The 25,559-nt window shown below is 42.7% G+C and overlaps 1 protein-coding gene across 2 annotated transcripts in view; it reads right to left on the bottom strand.

Moving 5' to 3' along the window:
* arhgap10 (Rho GTPase activating protein 10) overlaps positions 1-25,559 on the bottom strand; it is a 46,140-nt gene that overhangs the window by 3,282 nt on the left and 17,299 nt on the right. Inside the window, exons 14-22 of one of the 2 annotated variants that reach the window (XM_079278915.1) lie at positions 25,039-25,113; positions 21,282-21,366; positions 19,178-19,236; positions 17,674-17,779; positions 14,580-14,739; positions 11,962-12,103; positions 6,492-6,657; positions 2,065-2,145; positions 527-618 (exon numbers count right to left, since the gene is read on the bottom strand). In XM_079278915.1, coding sequence (XP_079135041.1) covers positions 527-618; positions 2,065-2,145; positions 6,492-6,657; positions 11,962-12,103; positions 14,580-14,739; positions 17,674-17,779; positions 19,178-19,236; positions 21,282-21,366; positions 25,039-25,113 — 966 coding nt within the window. The remainder of the gene's footprint in view (positions 1-526; positions 619-2,064; positions 2,146-6,491; positions 6,658-11,961; positions 12,104-14,579; positions 14,740-17,673; positions 17,780-19,177; positions 19,237-21,281; positions 21,367-25,038; positions 25,114-25,559) is intronic. The other variant, XM_079278916.1, reaches the window with a different exon arrangement.

The following is a 25,559-nucleotide window of genomic DNA, read 5'->3' as shown; positions in this document are numbered from 1 at the left end:
CGTTGATGTTTCAGTCCTCTAATCCATATCTAGTAATGGCAGTTGTCCGATTTTGATGTTTAGATCATTACATCTTTGATTGAGGACGGTTATATCTGCAGGACAGTGGAGGTTGAAAGCATCAAAAAAAAAAAGAAGAATGGATTGCAGCTTTAAAGCAGAAAGAAAAAACAGCCAATGAACTGAAATGCATTGTGGGATCTTATCAAAGACATCCCCACATGTTTCCCAGTGAAGACTATAGCATTTCTAGTCTCTGTCTCACAAAAAAAGGCAAAAATAAAAAAAAAGAACTACAAAATCCTCATTTCCTCTGAGAGTGATTAAAGCTCAGTCGAGCCTCTTCCAGACACACTGAGGAGCAAATCTGTGCCTCCTGCCTCCCCCCCCTCCCCCGTCCTCCTTCTCCTCGTCTCATCTCTCTCTGTTCGATTGAAGATCAGATTGGGTGTTTCGGTTTTTCCTCCAAATCCAATATGCCAGGGCTGGTTCTAAGTGAGCGACTGGTGTAGGAGATAACACTTACCGGCGTTGAATATTGCGCCGACCTGGAAGGAGAGCTCAGAGTCGTGCTCAGCCTCACATGGGAACACTGCCTTGGCTTTCCTGCTGGTGACACTGAAAAATGAAGGCAATCAGTGAGCTGGCGGAGCTTTGGGGAGGATTACCGCACAGTTCAATCTGGGCCCGGGGCCTGCTCGTTCATTCACTCACTAGCCTGAAACAGCAGAAATGGGCCAGGCTGGAACATAAGCAAAAGTACTAAGAGAGGAGCGGGGCCACTACACACTCGTGTCTTGCCCCGTCTCCAGTCTAGACTAGCGAGCGAGTCAGAACAGACCCATGTGCACCCGTGTGCGTGCACAAACACAATGAGATGCAGCGCTGTTTGTAGCAGGTTTTGTACAGCCGAAAAAAAAGGCAGGCACACATCGGGTCCGCGAAGCAGACGACCAACTCTGGTGAGATAATTAAAAAGTGGCGAGGGGATTCGAAAGTAGGTTTGCACACAAACAGAGGTGGAATACACAATTGAGTCCACGGTGCTTCAAGCTTTTAAATTCACATGTGTCAGCTCGGAAGCTGCATTTTAAATCAGCTTGATGTAAAGGGGGCGCCGTCAAAGAGACCGTATTCATCGCGCTGAAAACGTTAGTAAAAAGGCCTATTTATGCAATTGCACTGCGGAAAACATAAAAAAAACCCCGTTTCCACAGAAAAGGTTGTTTTGCTCACCATTGCGAGCCGTTATCTCGAATGCCAGCGACATTACCATGGAGAAATTGTGCTTTCAACACACGAAGCCCTGATAAATATTTCATATTCTTTCTGCAGAGCAGCAACAATGTAGGATGAGAGAGGAGAATAGAGGATATACAAACTGAAAAAAAAAAAAAAAAAAGAAGTTTGTGGTCACAGAGTTGTCAATACAACAATGTTCAGAGTTTTTGAATTCAGATTTGTAAAAATGCACTCTCGTGGAACCGCATTTGGAAGAAAAAAAACGAGGATTTGAATTTCTATGAAAAGTAACATTAATGGATTGCCCACAGAATGACCGAGCTGTTTACAATTTTTCTGGGTAACATCTGAAAGCACTGACAATGAATTCATCACTTGGTCTCAAGGAAGCACAGCAATAGATCAGTATAAGGGGCAGACTGTACACACAGCCCATCCAGTTTTCTCAGACACCTCTGTGTGTATCTGGGGTTTGACTGAAAGGAGAGAAGGTTGCTGCTATAGCCCAGACTTTGTATTAAGACCCCTCAAACCAAATCAAAGGCTGGTGAATATATGAAAAATGTAGGGGAAAATACTGAAGTGCAAGGCTGCAAGAAAGATAGACGAGTGAGGGAGTTGGTGATTCTGTTGGGTGAACATGCAGGATAAGACGAGCGAGCGAGTGAAAACAGAGAGTGAATGAATCCCGGGCTGTGATATTCAGCCAATACGCGAGTGTGAAAAAAAGACGACGACACCAAACGGAGACAAAGACAGGAGAAAAAGTAGTCCACTGCAATTAAGAAATCCAGTTGGGAGGAAAAGGGAACCCCGTCTTACCTCTCCTCTGGCTTTTCTTCGTCAGAGGCAGCGGTGGTGGAAGCAGGTTGGCTCTCTCTTGAGGCTCCTGCTCTGGGGGCCCTGCAGATAAAAACAAGAACCACACGACATTTAGTCACCACGGATCCGACGGCGTTGTCTATTGACTGAAAACGTGGCGTATCCGCCCTGAAGACTCAACTACCACGACGTCCTTCAGCTAGAGAAATGAGGAAGACACACAGGAGGCAGTGAAGATGTGGCGTCGTGTTAAAACATGTTGGACCTGGAGGGTTTCCAGCAAAGCGGACATGGTGAGACGTTCACCACGACCAACAGATAACTGTGCTCTCCTGCAGCGCTAGATTGTTCACTACTGGTAGCAGCTACTGTAAGCGGTGATATCAGAGCAACAGGTGAGATAAACTGAGCCACCTGTTGTTATGGAGACAAGGCGAGAACACATTTCTACACCAATCTAGAGCTTCAAAGCATACGTCACAAGCTTCATCTTAAATAGCTGCCGCCGCATGTTCCGTCACGTCTGTCATATTCAGGTCAAAACAAATGTAAGAGGGATGAAATCATTGCAAAATCCATATTAACCTGAAAGGAAGTCATCAAGAGAAACTTTGAAATATCTATCGGGAAGTCTGAAATTTTAAATTCATGCTTCATGTATCAACTTCCTGTGATCCATATCTCAAGGCAACAAGTAAGCTCAGCAGGCTCAACCCCGACCCGTCAACTCGCCGAAAGTAAATTCTCAGTATTCTCAGTGTGCATCGCTCGTTCTGAATTAACTCCCTATCAGTCAATGCAGATTATTTCAAACAGTCATGAATTCTGGAGGAATATTCACATATGGAGCAGTTTGTGTTTCTGTTCAGAGAACAGACAAAAGTAGACTTAAGTAATTCAAACCTGGGTGAAGAGTGACATCAAAAGAACACAACAATTACACTTTTGTTCCTTGAAATTGAAGACATTAAAACCATGTTGACAGATAAAAGATGAGTGTTCTGGAGGCTTATGACAACCCACTTTACGTCGATTATTGTTGTCACCCATACATGTACGTTCAGTTCCTACAGGTATGTTTATAACTCTGTATGTGTGAAGTCAACATAAGCCTCATCTCCTACAGTAGTAGCTGTGCTTTGCACTGGCTGGTATCAGTGCCAACGATTTCATGGTGGACCTACAGGATGGAGGTAGGGGGTCCTGGTAAAGGCAGAGAGGAGCAGGAGTCTAAGCCAGGCATCCCTCTGTGTTCCATGCCTGCCCCGGGGCCAGTGCTAATACAGTACATAATGAGCAAATTGCTCCTAGCTGCCGCTCCCATAGAGACATTAATAAAGGCAATTAGAGGAAGCAGCTGGGGAGGAGCTGGAGGTTGGGAGGATGTTGTGCGTAGCGGTTACGTTGGCACTGGGGGAAGAGCGAGAGCGAAGGCGGCCTCAAGGGGGAACATGGTAGAGGATCTTATGTGGACATAGGTGAGCACTCGGCACTGGGCTCACGCTTCTGCATCACCTCCCTCCCTCCATTTCTCCCCCTGCCTCGCGCTCAGTGGGCTTGTCCATCCCCAGCGGTGGCTGTTTTGTTCGGGTCTGGCCTGACTGTGCGTGATTTATAGCTCTGCAGCAGTGTGGGGGCCACTGTGGTGCTCAGCTGCTTCCACATCAGCATGGGGGGAGATAGCGCGCTGCAGTGCAGCAAATCCACTCATTAACCTGGGCCCAGGCACAACCACTGTCTGCCTGGGTCACAGCCAAGAGAGGGGAGAGGAGAGGAGCGCCGACACTTCACCCACCTGCAGGTGAACCGACTCAGATACATGCAAAACCCCCGACGACCATACAATCAAACACACACACAGTTAGGAAAAGTTGACACATCTAACTGCTTATTTCTGTTGAGAGAGGATTAAACAGATATTTGAAGATCGACATCTGAATAATTGCAGAATAAACAGTGAGGGAGAATCAGTGAATGCCACATGGCTGCCCTAGAAACTTGCTAAATGTACCAGAGGTAAATGGATTCATCCCAAAATTGCTTTCACAATTATAGCTAAGCCAAACCGGGGGAAATCGTTTGCCATTTCTCTTCAACAAAAATAGCATCGAGCTTTGAATTGCTCATCCTTTGTTTTCACCCATCACAGGCCTAGCTAAGCTTCTTCTACAAACATGATTAAATACAGTAAATGGGACTCACGTGAAAATGCGCTGTATGTGAGGCTCTCGAGATGTTTGTAACACGTTTTGAAGAATATTAAGTTGTGAAGATTTCTTTTTGAGGAATATAGAACAATTATAATTGGTATTAAAATGGATATAATTATACATCAGTGTATCCAAAGTATCGAACAACATAGAATTCCAAAGCGTAGTGCAACTGGAGGTCATTTGGTTTGCTATTTCAACCATCGGGGCTATCACACATCATCTCACGCTGCCAGGTTAGTAGCAGGGAGAAATTCATCAACAAGCGAGGGACTGCTGCTTCTCATTACTGCAGGAATTTCACCCTGCAGCATCCAGGCCTCGTTGATCCTGGCGCGCCGCTAACGGCGGGATGAGCTGGGCTATCGCCTGTCTTTCGACTTAAGACAGAAGGCCAGCGGTGGGATTTAGCGGTGTTTCTAGTAGAAAGTGGGATCAAGCCGACAGCCGAGCTGCGCGCCGAGCCACCGCCAGTTTGGGTGGGCAGGAAATGAGCTCTGATCCACCATTTTATGATCCACAGCTGTCTGCCAGCGAGACGGCATGGAGGCCTGAAGGTATAGGGCAGGAGCGAGAGGAAGGAAAAGCGACCCAAAAAAAATAAAAAATGGAACCTCATTGGGCAGGACTTGAGGCAACAGCACCACTGGGAGAAGCTGTGACTGAATTTAGGGAGAAGAGGAGAAATGAGGCAAGACATCGAAAAAGACGGAGATGATAAATCATGCCACAGTCCACAAAAGAGTCATTGCACGATATAGTGAGTCAGGACGCACGTGTATGACCTGGCAGATTTTGCTGCAGCTATCCTGCAGGGAACAGACGGAAAGAAAATACTGTTTTCCAGGTGCACTTCTGAACACACCAGAGTGCAGATAATACACTTCTGAGAGCGGCTGGAAGTACTCTTAGCAGTCGCCTTCCCGACAGCTCTTTTTGGCAAGGACCGAAGCCGAATCCCTGGCTTCCAGGCCAGAGAGGTGCTGTGCCAACAGGTCTCCACCATCTCACATGCTAAGATTTATGAGTGAACAAAGCCAGGGCGACACCCTGTGACATATGGCGCAAGTCTTCATAAAGGGACAGGGGCTGTGGCTATAAGGGTAAACAAGATGAATATATCCCCAATGTCAATACGATTTGCACGGCCAACGCACAGCCACCTGTCTCCCAAACAAGTAAGAGCCGAGATTTACGACCTCCTCCTGGTTGCTCCTTCCGTCCTCCAACATGATGCCACATATGTGGGAAAGTGCAAAAAAATACCCGCAGGAGAGAGAAAAAAAAAGGAGTTGGTTACATAAGTACGAGAACCGTGTCTATCTAACCCTGCAACTTAGAGAAAACACTTAGTACGCACATGCCTACACACACACACACACACACACACACACACACACACACAGGTGGGCACGTGTACCCACATAGGTCACAGTGAGAATCACGTTGTCCTCTGTCAAGTTGTGAGGTGGATTCGTTTTTATTTTACAGCTCTTTTCCGCTGATGGAAAATGAGAAGGGGACAGTGAATGAGGAAAAAGTCGATTTCAAGGTGAATCTGTAGACATGACACAGCAGCACAACCCAATAATTCATCTCCGACATCAGCATTCAAGGCAAGTCATGGGCTGGAAAAACAACAAAAAGGACCAAGGACTTGGCAGAGAGAGAGAGAGAGCGAGAGAGAGAGCGAGAGAGAGAGAGAGATGTTTAATTTTTTGATTAACTCTAAACGATTCACAGGTGAATTGAGCTGCTTATTGGCTTCCTGGTTCTGAGTCAAAAATCAATGATTGTTTGTTAATGATAACAATAATAGTGACATGAATTCTCTTTTTTACCAAGGTGGAAAAAAAACAGAACTGTGTTGCAACTCCACAGTTCAGTGACGTGTAACTGCTACTATGATGCTATGTAGGAGTAAAATGTATTAAACTGGGCACAAGAGACAATATATTTTCAGGCTCTTTTTATGTGCGCTGATTTGTTAATATAGGAAGGATTTTCCTCATCATTCTATTCTGCTGCAATATGAAACATAACTGGGAGTTCAGGTCTTCATCAAAGTTACACAAAAATACAAATCAAACTAACTGTAAAATGTCCCTCGTGAGAATACCAACACTACTTTTAACACGACTACTGTTGGCTCACATAATCCCAATAATGATAATAATCCCATATTGATTTGGGACTTCAGCACAGTGAAGCGCTCACCTGGAGTTGCTGCCTGAGCTGAGGCTGGTGCTAAGTGGGACATGGTCACTCTTCTCTGCAGGCATCTCTGAGGCCGAGGCCGCCGACGACTGGGACGATACGGACTCGTTGCTGCCCATTGATGTCTCATCTGCAGCTAGACCGGATCCATCCCCCACTACTGACACTTGGATGAAAGAAAAAAATATATAGAGCTTGTTTTAATTACTTACATATTTTCTTTAATTGTATTCCACTGCAAAAGATCCCAGCTTGTGCCAGCTTACTGAGGATAGCTTGCCTGATAAAACAGCTGAATAATTTATCAATGCATAAGGCAACAATGCATCAACAGGGGATTTTATGAATCAGACTGCTGTCAAAACAGGCAAGACTTACAACCAAGTGTGTATTGTTCATGATCATAAACTTCTGCAGTCATAGACAGGAAACACGAGGGAGATCCAAGCTGTTTTATTTCAATTTTACTGTCAAGTAAAGATCCTGCTTTTGGGAGAAAGGCGAGGCACAGAGAAATTGTTAATGTTAAAAACAGGTTTTTTTCCCTCAGCAAACACATATTAAAGCATTTAAACCCAAAGCCCATATTTTATTGAGATTGCATTGAACTGCTGCTAGTCTTATGGCCAAATTATTATCAAATGTAATCACATTATTTATACATTCTAGATAGACCACAGATGCATGGCATCATTGGTTTATGTACTGTACAGTTTGAATATTGTATTTTGTTTAAACTGTGATTTTTTTTACCTGAAAGGAATGACACTCATTCATTTAAATGATTTGTACGTTCACACAGGTGTTGTCAGTTGTGGCCAACTAGACCTCAGCTCAGGTTTAAAGCCGGGTCGTGGAACTTTTGTCTTTCCCCTCTGGCAGTGAGATGAATCACACTGACGCTGTCGACATGCGCTCATGCCTGTAGGCGAGCTTGCCACTCGCTTGTTGTTGTTGTTTTTTACTTTAATGCTTCCTCTGGATCAAACCCAGAAACTTTTCTTGGACGCTTCTTAAAATGTCCTGCCGTACTTCTATTGCTGCGGCTCCGTCGCTATCATCTCGACCCTTCTTCCTGAACCCGTTAGCTCCGACCGGTTGAAGTAAAAGGTATAACTTCTGGTGCGCCACCGCGGGACAGTGGCCACAAATACCACAACTCCGGGAAAATACAGAGAGCTTTCCTACAACAGGAGGGAGATGTCAATCAAGCCCAGCAGTGAAAACACCTGTGTGGGTGGACCGTGGCCCTGTTCAATTTAGATGGTATGGTATTGTGCATGTTGGCTCACTGGAATGGCTTTTTCACACACCGTGGGTGTGCAGGGACTTTAATCATACGACACAGAGCATTTACAGACGTAATGTCTGCATTGCACTTTGCTCTATGAATTAGTTGTATGTCCTTTTGTAAAGCACTTGGGCGCTCTTGTTGGAAAACACATATTTTCCATAGTAATTATACAATAACAACGCATCTAATTAAAATGTGACTATAATGTGAAAGGGGTCACTTGTGGCGATGAACAGACATGATGAAAATGATCACCTAAATGTGCAGCTCCCATTGGCTTGAAGGAGCTTTAGTTCCAGCTCATTGTTTAGCTGTCCGGTCCACAACTTTACTGTTTTGGTTCACTCGTCGCATAGTTTTCGGTTGCTGGTTTCAGTGAAAACCAGCTGTTCACTACCTGCTCAGGGCCAAACAGCAAGACAGATAAACTAGCTGGTGAACAAAATGGAGCCTTTCGCAGCGGAAGTGGCAGACATGGTGGAGACCACAAACAGCTAAAATAAAGTCAATATTTGACATACATTTGCCATCTATACAGAAACACCATGATAAATGAATGATAAGTGTGCACCGTGCTGCTTGATGTGTAAATATAAGTTACGGTTCGGCAACACATTTGCCAGAAGCAAATCAATAACATATATACAACTGATCACCTCGTGAAAGATAAAAGAACACAAGTTAATTATTGTAACACTTCATGATACAAACTCGGATTGATGCACTTCCCTAGACATGGTATGTTGTCACATATGAATATACATCTCACAAGAAGACTGTCATGCATACAGTACATAACACTCTTCTCCTTCTCCCACTTAATCGTTTTAAAATTAGCTTTTAGCCGCTGAAGGCCGAGACAACTTACTTAAAAACAATTATGTGGGACTCGTATAAAAAACACCAGGGTTAAAAAAGGATTATGCCTTTCATCCCTGATATTAAAATACACGGCGCTAAAAGCTGGCACGACGGAGGAATAGAGAGGCAATCTGGTAAACAGATTGAGATTCATAGTGTATGGGGGGGGGGGGGGGGGGTTTGACTGGCGTTGGATCACAGATTGCTGAGGTCAGATTGTTTGGGTCCCCAGGTCACCTGATGCACAGGAGAATGCCCGTATCATTCTCATTTCATCAATTATCAGAGGAAACTGACATCAGTTTGAAGCATTTTAAAGAAATGAACACACAAAGGAAAACCTCTCCACACAGTCACACAGAGAGGAGGCGCCAGTGTGTCATCTGTGGACACTGCTACGGTTCACAGTGGTCACTAGGTAACAGACAGACTAACCATCAGTGAGTGAATTAACTCAAAGCCCAGCAGGACTCAAGTGTAAATACACTCAGATGCCAGTGTATTTGGTACAACTAGCCAAAACGACATTAATGCAGTTTAATACAACGGCCCTGCGTCACATCCAACCTTTTGAGAAGGGCACACTGTTCCGTTTCTGCTGAAACAGCTTCAGGGAGCTGTTGAGCTGTATTGCACTGTACAGAGAGGTGTTTCTGTTATTTCGCCCACCACTCTCATTGAAATAAATGAGGTGTAGCTAATATTCAACTGGCGACTGAGCTTATTTTGATAAGTAGTGCACAAAAGTTTCTCAGTTGAGATCTAAACAGAACACCTTGTGTACACAAATTAACAATTCATACATTTGAATTCCCCTAAATGTGTTCTCTCTATTTACTCTAAACAACTATGAGTGGGATTTGTGATACTCTCCACTGGTTGTACTACAAAAGACACTGTGGCAGATAGGAACACACTATTACAAAATAAAAGTTGTTGCGTCATAGATAACATAAACGAGATTGGGTTCACTACATGACAGCTGAATACAGTTTTCTTGTGGTGTTGCACTGAGATTATTTAATATACATTTAGCCTGTATTCAAGGTAACGTAGCTAGCTAGCTCGCCAGCTACCTACAGTTGCTACATCCATGAAAATAAGCCCTTTTCACAGCGGCACCTTTGACATGTCATAGAAGGGTAAACACAGGTATAATTGATAACATGTAATATGGTCCAGTTCAATGTTCCCTCTAAGCTGCGCGCTTGAGCAATCGCGCACTGCTCGCACATTCTCAGCGCACAAGAAAATCTATGCAGCGCATAAAATAAAATTCAACATAAACGTATTAATTAATATCTAATATTAGTCCTAATCTTATCTAATCAATTAAACCAATAATAATAATAATAATAATAATTTTGTTTTCTGTACTATTTTGCAACGTAACTCAGTGAGTGACAGGTGTCCAGCCAATGATACGATTCGGTTCACTTACGCTACGCAGCCAATCATAGCATTGACACTATTGCCCTGCCCATTCGCGCCGTGCAGGTTAGCTAGCTAACAACAGTGCGGCGGAGTTACGAGACGCAAATGCTAACCCCTTATCATGGCGAAACGAACGGGCAGCGACACATCCACTCACCAAGCCATTGGAAAAAAGAAATGTGGTTCTTTTAAGATGGAATGGCTGTCGGAGTATGTTCAAATAGAAGAACAAGCGGTGAAACTGGGTGAGATTTCTTCTTTTTCGAGGGGGAAGGGTCTACTCTGCAAAACATGCAGCGAAGCTAAAGTAGCAAATGAGTTTTCCGAGGGAAAAATGTGGACTGAATGGAAGTTGGACTACCTCAAGCGTCACATTCAGCAGAAAAAACTAAAACTAAAATCAAAACAGCATCCAGAAATCGTCTTGAAGTGGCACATTTGGACCAGCTGATGCGCATAAAGTCAAAGCAAGAAGCAGACGAATCCATCAACCTGGACAAAGTGTACAACCATTGGAGAAGTGAGAAGGACAGACGTGAAAAATAAGGTAAAATTTAAGTCAGATTTGTGCATATTCTCGTGACATTTATTAAGATTTTTTACTTATGGATATTAATCATTAAATTATGTTACTACTAGATCATTTATGGGTAGTAGAAATGATAATAAAAAACTGAGTAATTACATATTTTACAGACAGAGTTACAGGAATTTACACTGTATCACAAGCTACAGCACACGTCATTGTGCAAAATGTGAATGTTTTAATGTGAACAAAATGTTATGTCTGAAAGGTGTATATGTATCATTTCTTACAGAACAGGACCCTCACACAGGCCACAACAGGACCTCACACAGGCCAAAGCAGGACTCTTCCCATGGCCAAGCAAGACTCTCACATAAAACATACTACACATCTCATGAACAACAAGATTTTTGTCTTTTTCCTTTAAAGTTTGTCAAATCACTTATATTAAAAGTAAACTAGTGAAAATTGCTGCTGTAATTTGATTCTTTTAATAAGCCATGTAACTTGCTATGATCCAAGGTTTTGAACAGGTGTGATACTGGTGTGTGGCCACAGCGTGCACATCTGATGTTGCTCACAGTGGTCCTCAGTGTGCTCAGGGAGCTTGTGTGTATGCCCAGACACATGAAAAATTAGAGGGAACATTGGTCCAGTTCTATTTAGTGTGTGAAAAAGCCATTCCAGTGAGCCAACATGCACAATACCATACCATCTAAATGGAACAGGGCCATAATTAATGTTATCAATTACACCTGTGTGTCAAAATGGCTGTGAAAAGGGGCATATAGCTTTAAAAAATCCACATATATTAAAATTACGCTAACTGCTCCTAGCTATTGCTAGCTAGCTTCGGTTTCACCTGTCACCTGCTAATGACTGATTAGTAGGGCAAAAGAAAATACCCCCCTTCTGGAACAGGATGAAATAATGAAGCAAAAGAAAAAATAATAATTCATGCCGATTACCAGGATAATATACATTTCAATAACTAATCTTATTATATTTTTAAAAACATTTATTACGGGATAACAGGCCGTGCATGTTCTGTTCATTTGTGTACGCCAGTATTTCAAGAACAGATATAACAAGTTTGGGCAAACAATTTATTAATTTAAGAGCATAAATTACAAATATACGCTCACAAATTCACCCCCTGATAGCTGTTGGGCTCCGTAAATGAATAAATCAATGTTGGAGTAGCATTCTTTCTGGATCACTAAGGTAGTTTCGTTCTGCAAAAGCTTATTGCTGAGGTATCTTATAATGATCTTATCAGTCTTTTGTCTAACTCGGTTCCTGTAATATATTCAGAGGTGTGAAAATATACAGGCGCAGGTGTGCACGTCTCTTACCATTCTGAATGTCGAGGGCTTGTGGATTGTAGACGGCCAGGGGCCGATTCTGTCGACCCAGCTTCTTGGACTGCCTTGTGGGAGCAGAGAATACTGGGCCAGCAGGTGAAAGAGGGCACGACTCCGGAGCATCTGCAAAGATCTAAATACACAATGTGATTACAGTAAGTCTCTAGCAAGACTAAAAGCACAGTGCAGTTAAGAGTTGAGCAGCAGCAGCAGGAACAGCAGCAGCGTGTCCCCAACTGGCCTCACTTAGTTAACAGCTTTGGAAACTCACAGGCTTTATGTCGTGGTAGATTAATGGAAAAGGCCATTTGCAGCCACAGCATGTGCTCCTCGGGAGAGCCGAGCAGCTCATTGATTGGACCCTAATAACTGCATGTGAGAAGATTTTGTTTGTGCCAAAATAAACGAGAGCAGCTCCACATGTAACACAATCGCATCCCGTCCAGATATCTGGGTCTTGGTTAAGGTGACGTTTCTCCGCAGAGAAACTGACCCAGTCTCTGAAAGAGTGGAGAGTTAAATAAACAGGGTTTTGGACTCGAGGAGGGCCGGCCAACTGGCGCGGCCTGTTTACACCGGGCCGTGTTTACATATGAACTTCAGATGTGGAGTTAAAAGAGAATAGGGCTGCAGAGGAGAGGAAGTCTCAGCAGAGTCTCAGAAAGGATCACAGGCGAGGAGAGGAGGAAAGTAGGGAAGGAGGGAGGGGAGAGAGAGAGAGCGAGAGAGAGAGAGAGAGAGAGAGAGAGAGAGAGAGAGAGAGAGAGAGAGAGAGAGAGAGAGAGAGAGAGAGAGAGAGAAAGTGCCAGAGAAAGTGAGACAGTGTGAACGAGAGAGACAGACACAGAGGAGGGGGCTATTAGAGAGAAAGTTTGCAGGAGAAAGCAGATAGAAAACGTGAGAAATCTGATATGGCTGAGAGTTTCTGCTGCCTCCCTCTCTCTCTGCAGATGGAGGTGAATGTAAAACAGAGTCTACTGTTGGTATCTGGGGGTATCAACAGTCTGGAGTGGGACTAAGCTGTGAGAGAAGTTAATGCCTGCCTGCCTGCCTGTCTGCTCAACTTTCCCCCTGCTCTAACACGCTGTACTTTCCAAAATGCTCTTGCTGCAGCATTCTAACACTACATCCTTTATCACCTGGACGGTGTTGGATACCGCTGGGTAGTCTCCGAGACTAGCAGTATACACTGTGTTGTTTTAGCACATTCGTAGAGCCCGTTGGGTTTTGCCAAGCCTCTGTATTCTCCAACACCCCATTTTAGATTTGTGAGCTTGGGTGGAGCCATTATTCACAGCACACATCATATTTCATTTAATGAAGCTGGAGGAAAATAATACAAACAGAAAAACACTAAAAGCTCTTTGGTTTCATCTGATTCTAGGCAGAGTGCAGTGCTGCTCCAAAGAGATTAGAAGACTAATCTCAAACCTTTTTCTCTTGTGACACCGACAACTATCCCCCTTTGAGGCTTGACACCGATTAATGACATCCTGAGATTACACGATCCCGTGAACAGGTTATGAGACAACTCATCAGCAAAATAAATGTATTTAAGCAGCCAAAGGACCTTCCAAATTAAATCAAACATATCATAATCTACACAATAACCAACCTACTGAAAATGAACAGAATAGAATGTGTTTAATCCCAGTGAGAGCACTTGGGGCTCCCCCTATTGGCCAAATCAAAGATTCTAGATATTAGACTGCTGCCTTGCTCCTCTGTACCTTAACAACTGGGTGAAGGGTATGCTGTCCAACGGGTTTAAGTTAAACATGTCATTATCTGAGAAGTGTTTTCTGCTCATTATTTTGTAGAACAAGCAATAAACATAACACGCATGTATTTTCATTGATAGAACATTTGCTCAAAGAAGATGAATTTAAGGTGGAGTAGGCACAATTTGTATTGAGTATGCAGAAGTCTAAAACAGCCTTAAAAAGGGGACCTACATAAAAGAAGAGCTTCCTAAATGAGACTCTTACTCTGCCCAAAAGAAATTCTGGTGTCAGGCACAGTACAGTATGTGCACTTCTCTGCCAACAGCAAGTGCCAAATTGAAACTTAGAAAACACAACTTAGAAACATTGTAAGAAAGCGCAAAGTGCTGAGAGACCAAGACTAGCAAGCATTGGATATTTTGCTTTGCTTGCACATTTGTTATCCTTCAGTATCAAGTAATTACACGCCAACCAGGTAGATACACACAAAAGGTGCTGTGTGTCACCTCATTCAGATTTGACTTGGTGTCATGATTGTACCTTGTTTTGCCTAGGGCGCCAATTTTTTTAGTAAATAAGAGTTCTGGATGGCAAGTGGAAACACAATTATACGCACAATGTTGCACTGACAGAATAAATCATTAAAAGTGCAGTCAGTGCAGTAAAAATTGACCAATCAAAAACAGACATTTTGGGAGAAAATAGAACACAATGCAACGAAAAGACTTTTACTCTGTTTTTGTAGACATGGTACTAATTACTTACACTGGAAGTTATACTGCTATGATGACTGGACAGTATATGTTCAGTTTCAAGTGCATTACTTTGTGATAGTACAGTCCATACAGCCCTGCATATCTGGCAAATCCCAGTGTTGAGTGTTACCTTTTCATTGTGTTCAATGAGGATCTCCACCACAATGTTCTGGAACTTAAGATCCATGATGGCAGCGACGGTATCCTCCTGTGGCCTCATTAATGTGGGGCCAAACACCACGCCCAGGTTGGCCACGGTCATCAGATTCTGTTTACTGTGAGCCGCCACACTGAGGAAGATAACATCTCACATTACACACAGTTTACTCCAACTTACTAACTCAGCTTCACTGAAATGACTGCTCTACTGGATACAACAAAAACAAGTAAACACTTGACAGAAAAGGGGAAAGATTAAATACGAACAAAGAAAAACAGGGCAAAACTTGACTGAACTGTAACTGTTATGTATAGAGTGCTACAGGAATGACGTGCATTTTTAGGCCAACCAGGCGGCAACCTCCGGTTCTGCCGAGTGAAGCCAATGCACGTGTCTTAAAACGTGCATTCTCTCTACTGACCAGCAGGGGGCGACTCCTCCGGTTGCAAAAAGGAGTCCGATTGTATGAAAGTCTATGAGAAATTGTAAACATGAGTTCATGCTCTCAATTGCTAGTTTCAAGTCTTCTTCAATACAGCATGATGTTCATTTGGTGAATGATGGTCCATTTAGAGAGTAAACTAGACCATAAATGCTTTAGGGCGGGCTTACTGTGGTTGACGGGTCACTGACGCTACCAGAGCCGAATTCGGCGTCTCTACGTAACTCCTCCTCATTGCAAATATGGTAACTAGCGTTCATTGTTTGCAAAAAAAGTCAAGATGGCGACGGCCAATTCGCCGAACTCCAGTCTTCCTAACGGCAATCCACAAACTAATGGCTGATGTCCCGATGACTACGCCCACTTCTTATATACAGTCTATGAGGCCAACACTGAAAGTTAGCATTGCACTAGTTAGCTAGACAAAAAGCCAATGGGACTTTCCATTGGATCATCAGAGAAAATAAACTTTGTGGCAAACAAACGTTTACTTACATGTTTTGTTCAGCAAGATACATTTGACAAATAATCACCACTTCTATGGATTTTGAAGCATGAATGCAATCGCCAGAAGCCACCAGTGAACGTTAACGGCTATAAACAAACTACAACACAGTCACGTGACTTCATTAAGTTGAAGGCGGACAAGTGAATAGCTTGATGACGCTTTGTAATCTCATTTAGTCACTTGTCAGCAAAAGCTTCAAAATTCATTATTTACTGGCATATTTGTATCGGAGAACAAAACGTTAAAATCTCATAAGCTTGTGTTAACCACAGATCTTATTTTAGGCATCTAACCAAAAACACATTCAAATAAACACTACCAACTTCACGTCGAGGGAACGGGAAGTGGAAAGATACTCAATTCCCCCGTTTTACGACTCATTCCTGCAGCACTCACATGCCATGAAGACAAAGTTTTTGAGCAAACAAGAAAATGAAGAACACACAGTGTCAAATGCTCCCTGAAGAAAAACACCCGACCTCCAGGTGTTCCCAGTGCAAACGGTGTAGATGAGGTGTTAAGCCACTTCTAGATGACAGCATCACTCATTTAATATTCAGTAAGGCACTTATCGTGCAAAATTGCTCCTCTGCTCTTTTCCCCCTAAATGTCAATGTTTCATTCGTCAAATTGAGATTTAATGTAATTATTTTTATGACGTTAAAACAGAGAAGTGGTGTTTTTACGTAAAGCGACTCACTGCTGCTAAAAAGCACGGCAGGTAACCTTTAAATATTTAGTGTTTCTTCCTATAATGCATCACTTCACAAGTCCAAAATGGCTCAAGAGAAACAATGAGATGTTGCCATCTTTAGGGATTACTCTGCCACGACATTTTGAGATTACAGAACTAAAAATGAGGGATTTCAGCACGTCTTATGACAGCAGTTAGCTTTAGCACAACCTCTTCAATCTAAACATGAAGTAGTCCTGCATGTACAGCTCACATCTATCTTTCCCTACAATGATTATAACATGAAATGAAGTATTTGTGCATCAAGACGTTTTTAAGTTACACACCTGCTATTAATGAAAAGGCTTTTAATATCAATTCCAACAACAACTGAGATTTGATGAAGAGGAACAATACGTCTTATTTAATGTCTTCTGGATTAGTTTTGCAACACCTTCAGCAGATGAAACTTTATCTTAGGAGGCCAAATATGTGGAGAGGAAAACCTTAATTTGAAGAGAAATTTATGCAGACAGGTGAAGAGATTTCACACTTAGAACATGATGATACGCAGCAGAGCAGCTGAGACAGTTTAAATAGCTTCAAAGGATGCCTTTGAAGACAAAAACATTGGTGACAACTCACATTTATAACATCTCTGAAACCATTTCAGATAGGAGTGTGAAATTCTGGCTTTGCTTCCTTCCCCCTGCAGGACATGCACACACGCCAACTTCAGAAAAATATTCAAGTCTCTCCAGTCTGGAGAATTTCACGCTGGATAATCCAAATTCAATTTCAATAGCGCTGCCTTTTTACCAGAGCCTGATTCCGCAGCGGGTTTCTATGAAATAAGATCCACCAGACTTTCACTGCCTCAGGGAAAGGGATTATTTACTTATCTTCAATTTGCTCATATTTAGTTCATTAAAAGCTTGCTGAGGTAAAACCTTGTAATGTTTGCTAACATTATTTCCAAAATCTCTCTTCCTATCTAATCTAACAAATGGAGTGATGCACAATAGTGGTCTATCCAGGGGTGTAATAGTAATCTCAAGAGAGGGCTTCATTTGAGAGGTCCATTTTATTTCCCTTCACTGGAAATAACAGTCTAAACAGGTACGTTAGGCTACAGTTCACCCGTAACAACTTTCAGTCATTTCAAAATGACTTAAGAAAAAGCAAAAAAACAAATGTTAAGAGATGTTAAGATGCTATCAGCAACACTTTTCTTAGCCATCAGTCACTGAGTAGACAGAGAGGAGATGGAGTGACAGCAGGGAAGGGGGAGTGAAGAGAGTGGGAGTGAAGGAGAGAGAGAGAAAAAAAGCATGTGGAGTGAGAACGAGGAGACAGACAGGAAGAGCAGAAAGAGAGAACTGAGAGAGAGAGAGGGGGTGGAGATTGGCTGAACTATGACCAAGGAACTATGAACACTCACTTGGCCAGATGCTTCATGAGCAGCCCGAGGACTTGTCGATTCCTCTCCGGTAGTTTGTGGACCAGGCGGTGGACGGCTTGGATGCGAGACTCTGGACTACCGCCCTCTGTTCAAAACACAGGAGCAGCCACGCACTTGCATTAAACTACAAGCATTTCACTGAACTCCTCAGGTGGCAAAGAGCCAACGTTACTGTACAACATTAGCAAACAGCAAATTCAAAGAGGTGTTGATGATGACGATACACGAGGTACACCGTTGATCTGGTACAGCACACCAAATGATAGTAATTCAGCAGAGTAATTGAACCTTCTACTACTTCAAAAGTCCTAACAAACTAATTGGACACATTCTTGAAAACAATCAAATGAGGAAAAAGTCAGTGGACCTTTAAGGACACAATGATCAGAGGCTATCACCTCAAGCGTAATGTTTGGAGGATGATACATTCCAGTTGAAATAAGCGAAGAAGTGACATATAGTCTGAAGCCTCCCAGGATTTGGCAGCGGGGACCACTATGCTGGCGAAGGGAGATAGCTTTACGTTACTGTCGCTACCGTATAAACGGGTTGTGTTAAAACCCCCAAAGATCATCTCTTAAACATTTCCTCACACATGGGCATCTGACCGCCCACACACAAACACACACACACACACACAAAACATCATTACTATGGGAACGACAAGGATTTCAACGTGGAAAAAGCTGCTTATGGATGCTGTCATCCATCAAAAAAATATATATATATTCATCGCTAATCCATTTTTTCCCCCTCGTTATGAGGGCATTGCGAGCGCCTGATACAAATGTCAACCTGATACAATTATAGCACTTGTTGTAATAGGATTCAATTTTGGCTTGCTTTAAAAAAAAACAACATTTAGCACATAAACGATGTTATGTGGGCGGAAAAAAAAAAGTGTCTTTTTTGCTGTTCAAGGTCACTCACTGGACCCTTTGAGGGCATGCAAATTACAGCATATTTATAATTTTAAAGCTTTTAGCTTTAACGGCTTATTTTGCCACAGGTAGAAGATGGACAGTAGGCTCACATGGAAAACAGTCTGAAATGTCAAAAAGGTTTGTCGGCTGAAAGGATTCTTCAAATCACATTTCCTCGCGAGAAACAGGGCGACGGTGTCTTCGGATTTTGGGAGTGCAAATTTCTGAAGACGAGTAAGAAGGCCTAAACGTACTGTATAGCATTAAACATTACACTTTTTAGAGATGCTTTAACAGTCTGAAGATGAGGACAGATCCTCATCAGCATTCAAGACACACTCAGACCAATAGCTTTCAGACTATGAATCCTTTACTTCAGAGGATTTTACCCACTTAAAATAATTGGTAAAAGGTTGACAAAAAGTTATTGAACTGGTTCTCATTTGACTGCGTATTTTCAATAACTCACTGAAGTAGAGGCAACTGAATGTCCATCTCTGATGCAACACATGTGTACACTGTCTTTACTCAGTGATGGTATAAGAGGAGGTCAAACTTACTTGCAAGGCTAATAAACTCTTTGTAAAGTCCATAGGTCATCAACGGCTCAGGAAGGCTCCTTCACAGAGAGAGAGAGGGAGAGAGAGAGAAGGGTTGGGTGGAGAAGTGAGAGCTGAATTGAGCGAGGGGGGGGGGGGGGGGGGGGCGGACAGAAATAGCCAGCACACTGTTTTATAGGGTCTGCACACAGCAATGATTAATGTGGCCGGGCCAGGGGATGGAATTAGATGGTGCACACGTTGAAATAACCAAGTTCATCTGAAGGTAGTTCCACACTGCAGCTGGCAAGTGGCCAAAGGTACTTAGCCTCAGAGGAAAGTGAGGAGATTGACCCTGCTTTATTTCAGCGGACTAGCCACAAAGTAAAAGACATGTCGGAGCAATGCTCAGCATGGTTTAATATAGCATAACAATGTGGATAAGCTAGTTTAGAGGGTGTTTTCCTGATTGAACACAGCGATCGTATCCTTAAAACCAGAGGAGACCGAGTGTGACAGAGTCTCACGTCCCGTTACAAACCGCTTCCTTGAAAGGGTCAAAGCTTAAAATCAGCCCATCACGACATGATCTTAACCCCTTTTAATAGGTCTGGTCGTTTACACCCTGATCAGAATACGTGATGGTGGATGATAGTCTAATCCCACCATGTTAAACAGCAGTGGACACATAGTTAACTGTAACTGAATAGAGCATTAACATCTTTGATGTTCTTATTTATTTTAAGTGTTAGCACTGTCAATTAAACTGCTACCAAATATTGGAAAAATAGCTGACAATTGTTTGATCATAGTCAATATTTTACTTTTTCAATGTGACATTTAGATCGGTTTATTTTCACAATCACATCTTACAGCAAAATGAACACGAATGAACACGATTTAACTGTGCCGGTTAAGATGTATTGTTTTCAATGTTTGTTTTTTAATGTGATTGTATTTTTCTAAGTTATATTAGCGTAGTTTCCCCCCATTCCTTTTGTAATTGTTTGTTTTGCCTGAGAGGTTCCGAGGAGGTGCATTGTATAGGTCTTGACCTCTCCTGTCAAATTTCAGATTTGTTTTCAAAATCTGGATTTCATGAAAGAAATCTTAAAAAAACAAAATAAGCGCATCTGATGGGCCGAAAAGCTTCTTGTGAGTATTTTTTACTGTTAATAAGGAAAACAGGCCAACCTCCAAACTTTCATTTTAATAAGCAAAGCCAACTGCACATGTTTACAAAAACAAATTGGCATTTAAATGAAAACTGCATCAGCTTCTTGCAACCAAACTACATTTTTAATCTTTGAACTTCACCCACTCTATCTGTCAACCAGGAAGGAGTTGGTGAATGTGGAACAGGCATACAGGAAGCAATGTGACCTCGCAAGAAGTTAATTATGCAGCTGCACTTTGCATAATTAAGTCATTTTATATAAAAGACAGACGAGGTTGGATTGAATGTTTCAAGTGAACAGAGCCTCCATCACATCCATCAACAGAAAGATATAGAAAGAAAATGTTTGATTAACCACCGGGGTTGTCTTAGGTCACAAGTGGATTTGCTTAGACACACAGCAACTCTGAATCAATTATGCACCAGGAGTCTCGTCACGGGCTCCGTTTGAATGCAGCAATACAAGGTTACGAAATTACGGAACTTAACTTGCACCTCAAAATTTGCTCAGGGGAAATATGAATTTGAATATATAACGTTGTGAGGGACAGGAAGAGTTAAACTGATCACAACAAATGTTTAGGAAATGATCAGCAAACTAACAATATCATCAATGCTCACCGGGTAGAAACTGATGATTTTAGGGCTATAAGTAAGGATTATTTGACTGTTTTGTCCATAAAATGTTTTACTTTCAAACAGTCAAATATTTCTTTTTTATGAGCCAATAGTCCAAAAGGTCCGACAATATTCAGTTTAAATCACATATGACAAAGAATCAGCAGAAAATGGTGAATATTTCACCACTTTTGCTTGAAAATAACTAAAACATTTACTCTATTATCAAATTAGTTGCCAGGTAATTTACTGTCAATCAAGTAATCGATTACTCGACAGCTTCATGGCTTACATGTGTGCATGCGTGTCTTTAACCCCACTGATCCTTACCTCAGATAAAGCTTCAGTGCACTCGTTACAGTCTTAACGTCCCAGTCCTCGCTGGTAGACAGATCCACCTCGTTGCTCTCCTCGTCTGAATTAAACACAATCACGAAACAGAAGTCTTAATGGAATATTAACACAACACACCAGCCAACTATTGGTTTTCACATTAAGCAGCCAAACGCTCCGTGTGGTTTTGTGGGCAGCCTAGGTATCAAAATATGTAACTTATGTAACTAGTAATAAGTCATATGAGGATAAAAGCAGTGCTACTGGCCTTTGGGGGTCGAGTCTAGTCTAGCCCCAGTGGATATGGAAGGAAGTTACAGCTTCTGTAGGCTGCTGGTTCTCTACTCATTACAAGTTGAATTAATCCCCCACTACTTCGCCAGCTCCACAAGGACTCCAGAGCTGTGTTTTGCTGAACATTGAGGTGGCACATTATCACGACAGTCACAAACTTAAGTGACCTCTGATGAATTACAGAGGATACGGAAGTGTAATGCGTCAGTAACGTGCACTGTACAGGGCTCAGGTCAACACACAGATGGTGGTAGCTGGTCTGTGTTACATGACATTTTTTTTTTAAATATTATTTCATCCGAGCACTGCAGCCAGGAGGACTGTGTGTTTCTCTGCCTGCTCTGTCCAATATCAACTTCTGAGAGCAAATGTTTTTGAAGAGCCTCTGCGAGTGTGTATGTGTTGAGATGAATGGGGTCTGCACAGCCTCTGTAGTCTGCTCTCTAGCACAAACAGGCTTGGACCTGGTGAGGCCAAGGACACAGAGGAAAGTGATTGGCAGTAGCGGTTGGAGTAGCATTGATTATGAGACGGCTGACCACAAAGCAGCAGCAAGTTCAAAGATGTAATTCTCTGTTATTTTACCTTCTCTGCATTAAGCCCTTGGGGACACAACTGTACCGTGTGGTGACTGTAGCATAGCGGCTAAACTTAGATTTGCAGCTCCCATGACATCCTCAGATGCAGAAATAACCCTTTTTGCCGTACAAATCCATTACGCAGGTCTGTTGAACTAGAAGCTCAAATGTGCTGACCGTCTTGCTTTTTCAAAACTAAGGAAAGGCGGAATGACAAACTGGTCGAATGAATGTGACATTAAGTCCAAGATGACCTTCACCAAATATTGATCTTAACCCAAATAAACAATGGGGTGTAGAAATCTTCACACTATCATCAGTGAAAGCATGTGTGACATGTGTGCTGTGGAAAAAATGATTGAAAACAATTCACAAGATGTTTTATCCAACAAAACTTTCTGCTGCAATCCGTATTGTTTGCCGTTTAACGTTTTAACAAATGTCTCCCGCTTGCACTAGTGAGGCACGCATCTGTATTTATGTGGTGGTGTAGCAGCAGCTAGCAGCACCATAAATTACATCTATAAAAAAAAGATCTATTGTTAAGGCTGATAGTGTCATAAAATATGACAACAGGCATTCGAAGTTTGATTGGAAAACCTCAATCAAAGCTTGAAATGTAAAATAAAATGACATTCAACAGGCCTTCAGCCCTATCCATAATGTTAACTCCTCTTATAGAGCGCAGAGCAAAGTCTTGGTGAGCTGGCATGCGGAGAACGGATATGCGGTTGGTCAGATCCAAGGAAAAGAGACGGCAAGCTGGCTTGTGATTAAGGATTTAAAATGCACCGTTGCTGATTGAAGGGGCTCAACAAGCAGACATGCCTCTCCACCAAAAACATCACTAAATGCACAGTAGGGCGCTGATTGATTACTTTTAGAACATCTTGGTTCTGATCGTAAATTATTTACAATCCCGTTAATATCGTTGGCTGTCGGAAAAAACAATTGGCGATCATCCCTTCAATTGTCGACATACGATCCAATCGCCAAATCGGCAAAACGCCTACTGTACGTGTCCGACACTCACGCCCACATCACACCCTGATTGGCCAGCAGAGCGGAAGTGAGTAAGGAGGCAGAGTTTGAACTTTTCTCTCCGTAGCTCCTTTCATTCCTTCTTTATGGAACTATTTCTGTTACATTTAATGGGAACTAAATGAGTGCAACACCATAAATGTCTTCCACAGGAAACCGTCTGGAAGTGATTGCTGCATTATTGCATCTCTCTCCTCTCTGCGGCGGCCAGCGTCTAGCTCCTCCTTCGTGTGTGGCCATTGGTTCTGTCTGAGCATAACCTGATTTGCCTTGCGACCTCTTGTGGGAGTCCGGACCCTCAGCCTGGAAACCACCGGCCCAGAGGGCCCAGGCTGACCCGGTCTGAACTGAACTCAAAGAGGCGAGCCCACCAGCCACAGAGTGAGGGGCATCACCGTGGGAAACTATGTTTCATGGAATTTTAGTGAACCAACAGCTTAAAGTCGTCAGGAGATCTAGTATTGAACTGATGTTATTTAACAAAAGTACAAAGCAACAAAATCATCCAAGCATCTGGTCAGCTCTGTGGAATAAAGCCACTATTGGTCACACATTTCTGCCTGAAAATGTGAAATGTATCGAGCAGTTCTTTGGAAACATCTCACAGCATTCCTCAAATTTGCCTCACTCTGCAAATATATCTATAGAACCAAGAAGTCTAACTCAGCAATGATAGCAATATCTGCCACTTAGTGTACAAGGGACAGGTCAGAGACAGAACGCAGCTCACTTCTTCTTCCGGTTATATTCTTGCCTGACATTGGATAGGGGCCGCTCTCTTTGTTTGTACTGTAATGTGATGGGAGACTCGTTTTCTACCACTCTGTCCTCTCCGATTGGACCGCGGCCATGTCGGTGGGTGAGCGATGAAAAGGAGGAGGAGTGGGAGGATACCAAGACTTTCTTAAGGGTTTAAAGCTCGCTTCACCCACTCACTGTGAACCGCTCTATGCAGGAAATGTTTGTGAATGTGTCGGTTCGTGTAGTAGTACTACCTCTGTCATTGCAGGGACAAAATAGAAGTTTTCTCGGCAGCTTAATGAAAACATCTTCTTCTATATGGTCAATCCGTGGCAAACATTAAAGTGCAAGCAATATCTGTATTTGTCCCTCGTTCACAATAATATGTGGAAGGTCCACCGCCCACAGACGGTTTTAAAGAAACTTCTTCGAATGCAGCAGCAGAGTGTTAATGGAGTCCACAGCATGAGTCGGCAGGTTGGGAGGCTGGAAGGCTTCGGAGAGGAAGCTGAGACAGGCTGACGGCTGCCTGAGTTTGTTGTTATTCTGAACACAGAGCTGAAAGTGAGCTGGTGTCTGCTGGAGACGGCAGGAAACCAGAGAGCAGACATGGAGCCATGGGAAGGACAGAGGACACGCTCTGTCGAAAAATGAGTTGAGTGAAAGGGATTCAAGACAAGTGCGCGGCATAAAGGAGGAAGACGACTGATAGCCTGCCACGAGCACATGAGAGGCGGATTTAGTGGTGTGTTAATGAAGCAAAAGCCCAAAACTGCAAGGACGTGGATGGGAGGGACCCTGTCTGGTTGTCTGGGGGATATAAAACCGAAATGAAGTGAGGAAAAGATTCACCCGGGCACTTGTTGCACATTAGAGAGACATGCTGCTGATAAGCTGAGTCATGGGCTGATTGTCGGTCACGATCTTATTAATATCGTCCCGACAGACACATCCATTACGTCAGCACATTCGGCTAACTGCGGGCGACCTCATATCCCAGAGATAGTGCAGTAGCATATGAATTAAAGTTTTAACTACATTCAACTCTCTATGCAATATGTATATTGAGAGCAGAAAGAAAATAACAGAATTCAACTTACCAATCATTAATGAGACGAGCTTCTGGACCTTGGAGCTTACCCCAACAACTCTGTACAGGCCTTGGTCATTAATACCTGAAAGCAACAATGAAACTACTTGTATTGCACTGCTCTTAATACGGTTGTAAAGTGCTTTACAGGGAAAAGAACACACAAAGCAGACAATAAATGGAAAGACAAACAAAAACAAACAAGAATAAGAACAGAAAATTACACACACACACACACACACACATACACACTACAACAACCCTGTAATTAGAAACTATACATCAGATACATGAATATGTCATTGGAATCTAACCAAGTAAGGTAGTTAACCCTTTGCATAAAGAGGGGGACTGGACCAAAATTAAAAGCAACTGAATAAGAAGTTGGCGCTACACACTGAAAGGCATTGGTATTAGCTGCAGTACATGCTGCCTGCAGTAGCTCCCAGTCAGCCTTTGGTTTCAATACTGGAGCAAGTCTGCCCCCTTGTGTAGAGATACCAAAACTGCACCTATGTTACAATTCACCAT

Source organism: Melanostigma gelatinosum (genome assembly GCF_949748355.1).
Source record: "Melanostigma gelatinosum genome assembly, chromosome: 11".
NCBI classification, from domain to species: Eukaryota; Metazoa; Chordata; class Actinopteri; order Perciformes; family Zoarcidae; genus Melanostigma; species Melanostigma gelatinosum.
Note: the sequence above shows the minus strand (reverse complement) of the source record. Positions and strands in the feature narration are given on the sequence as shown.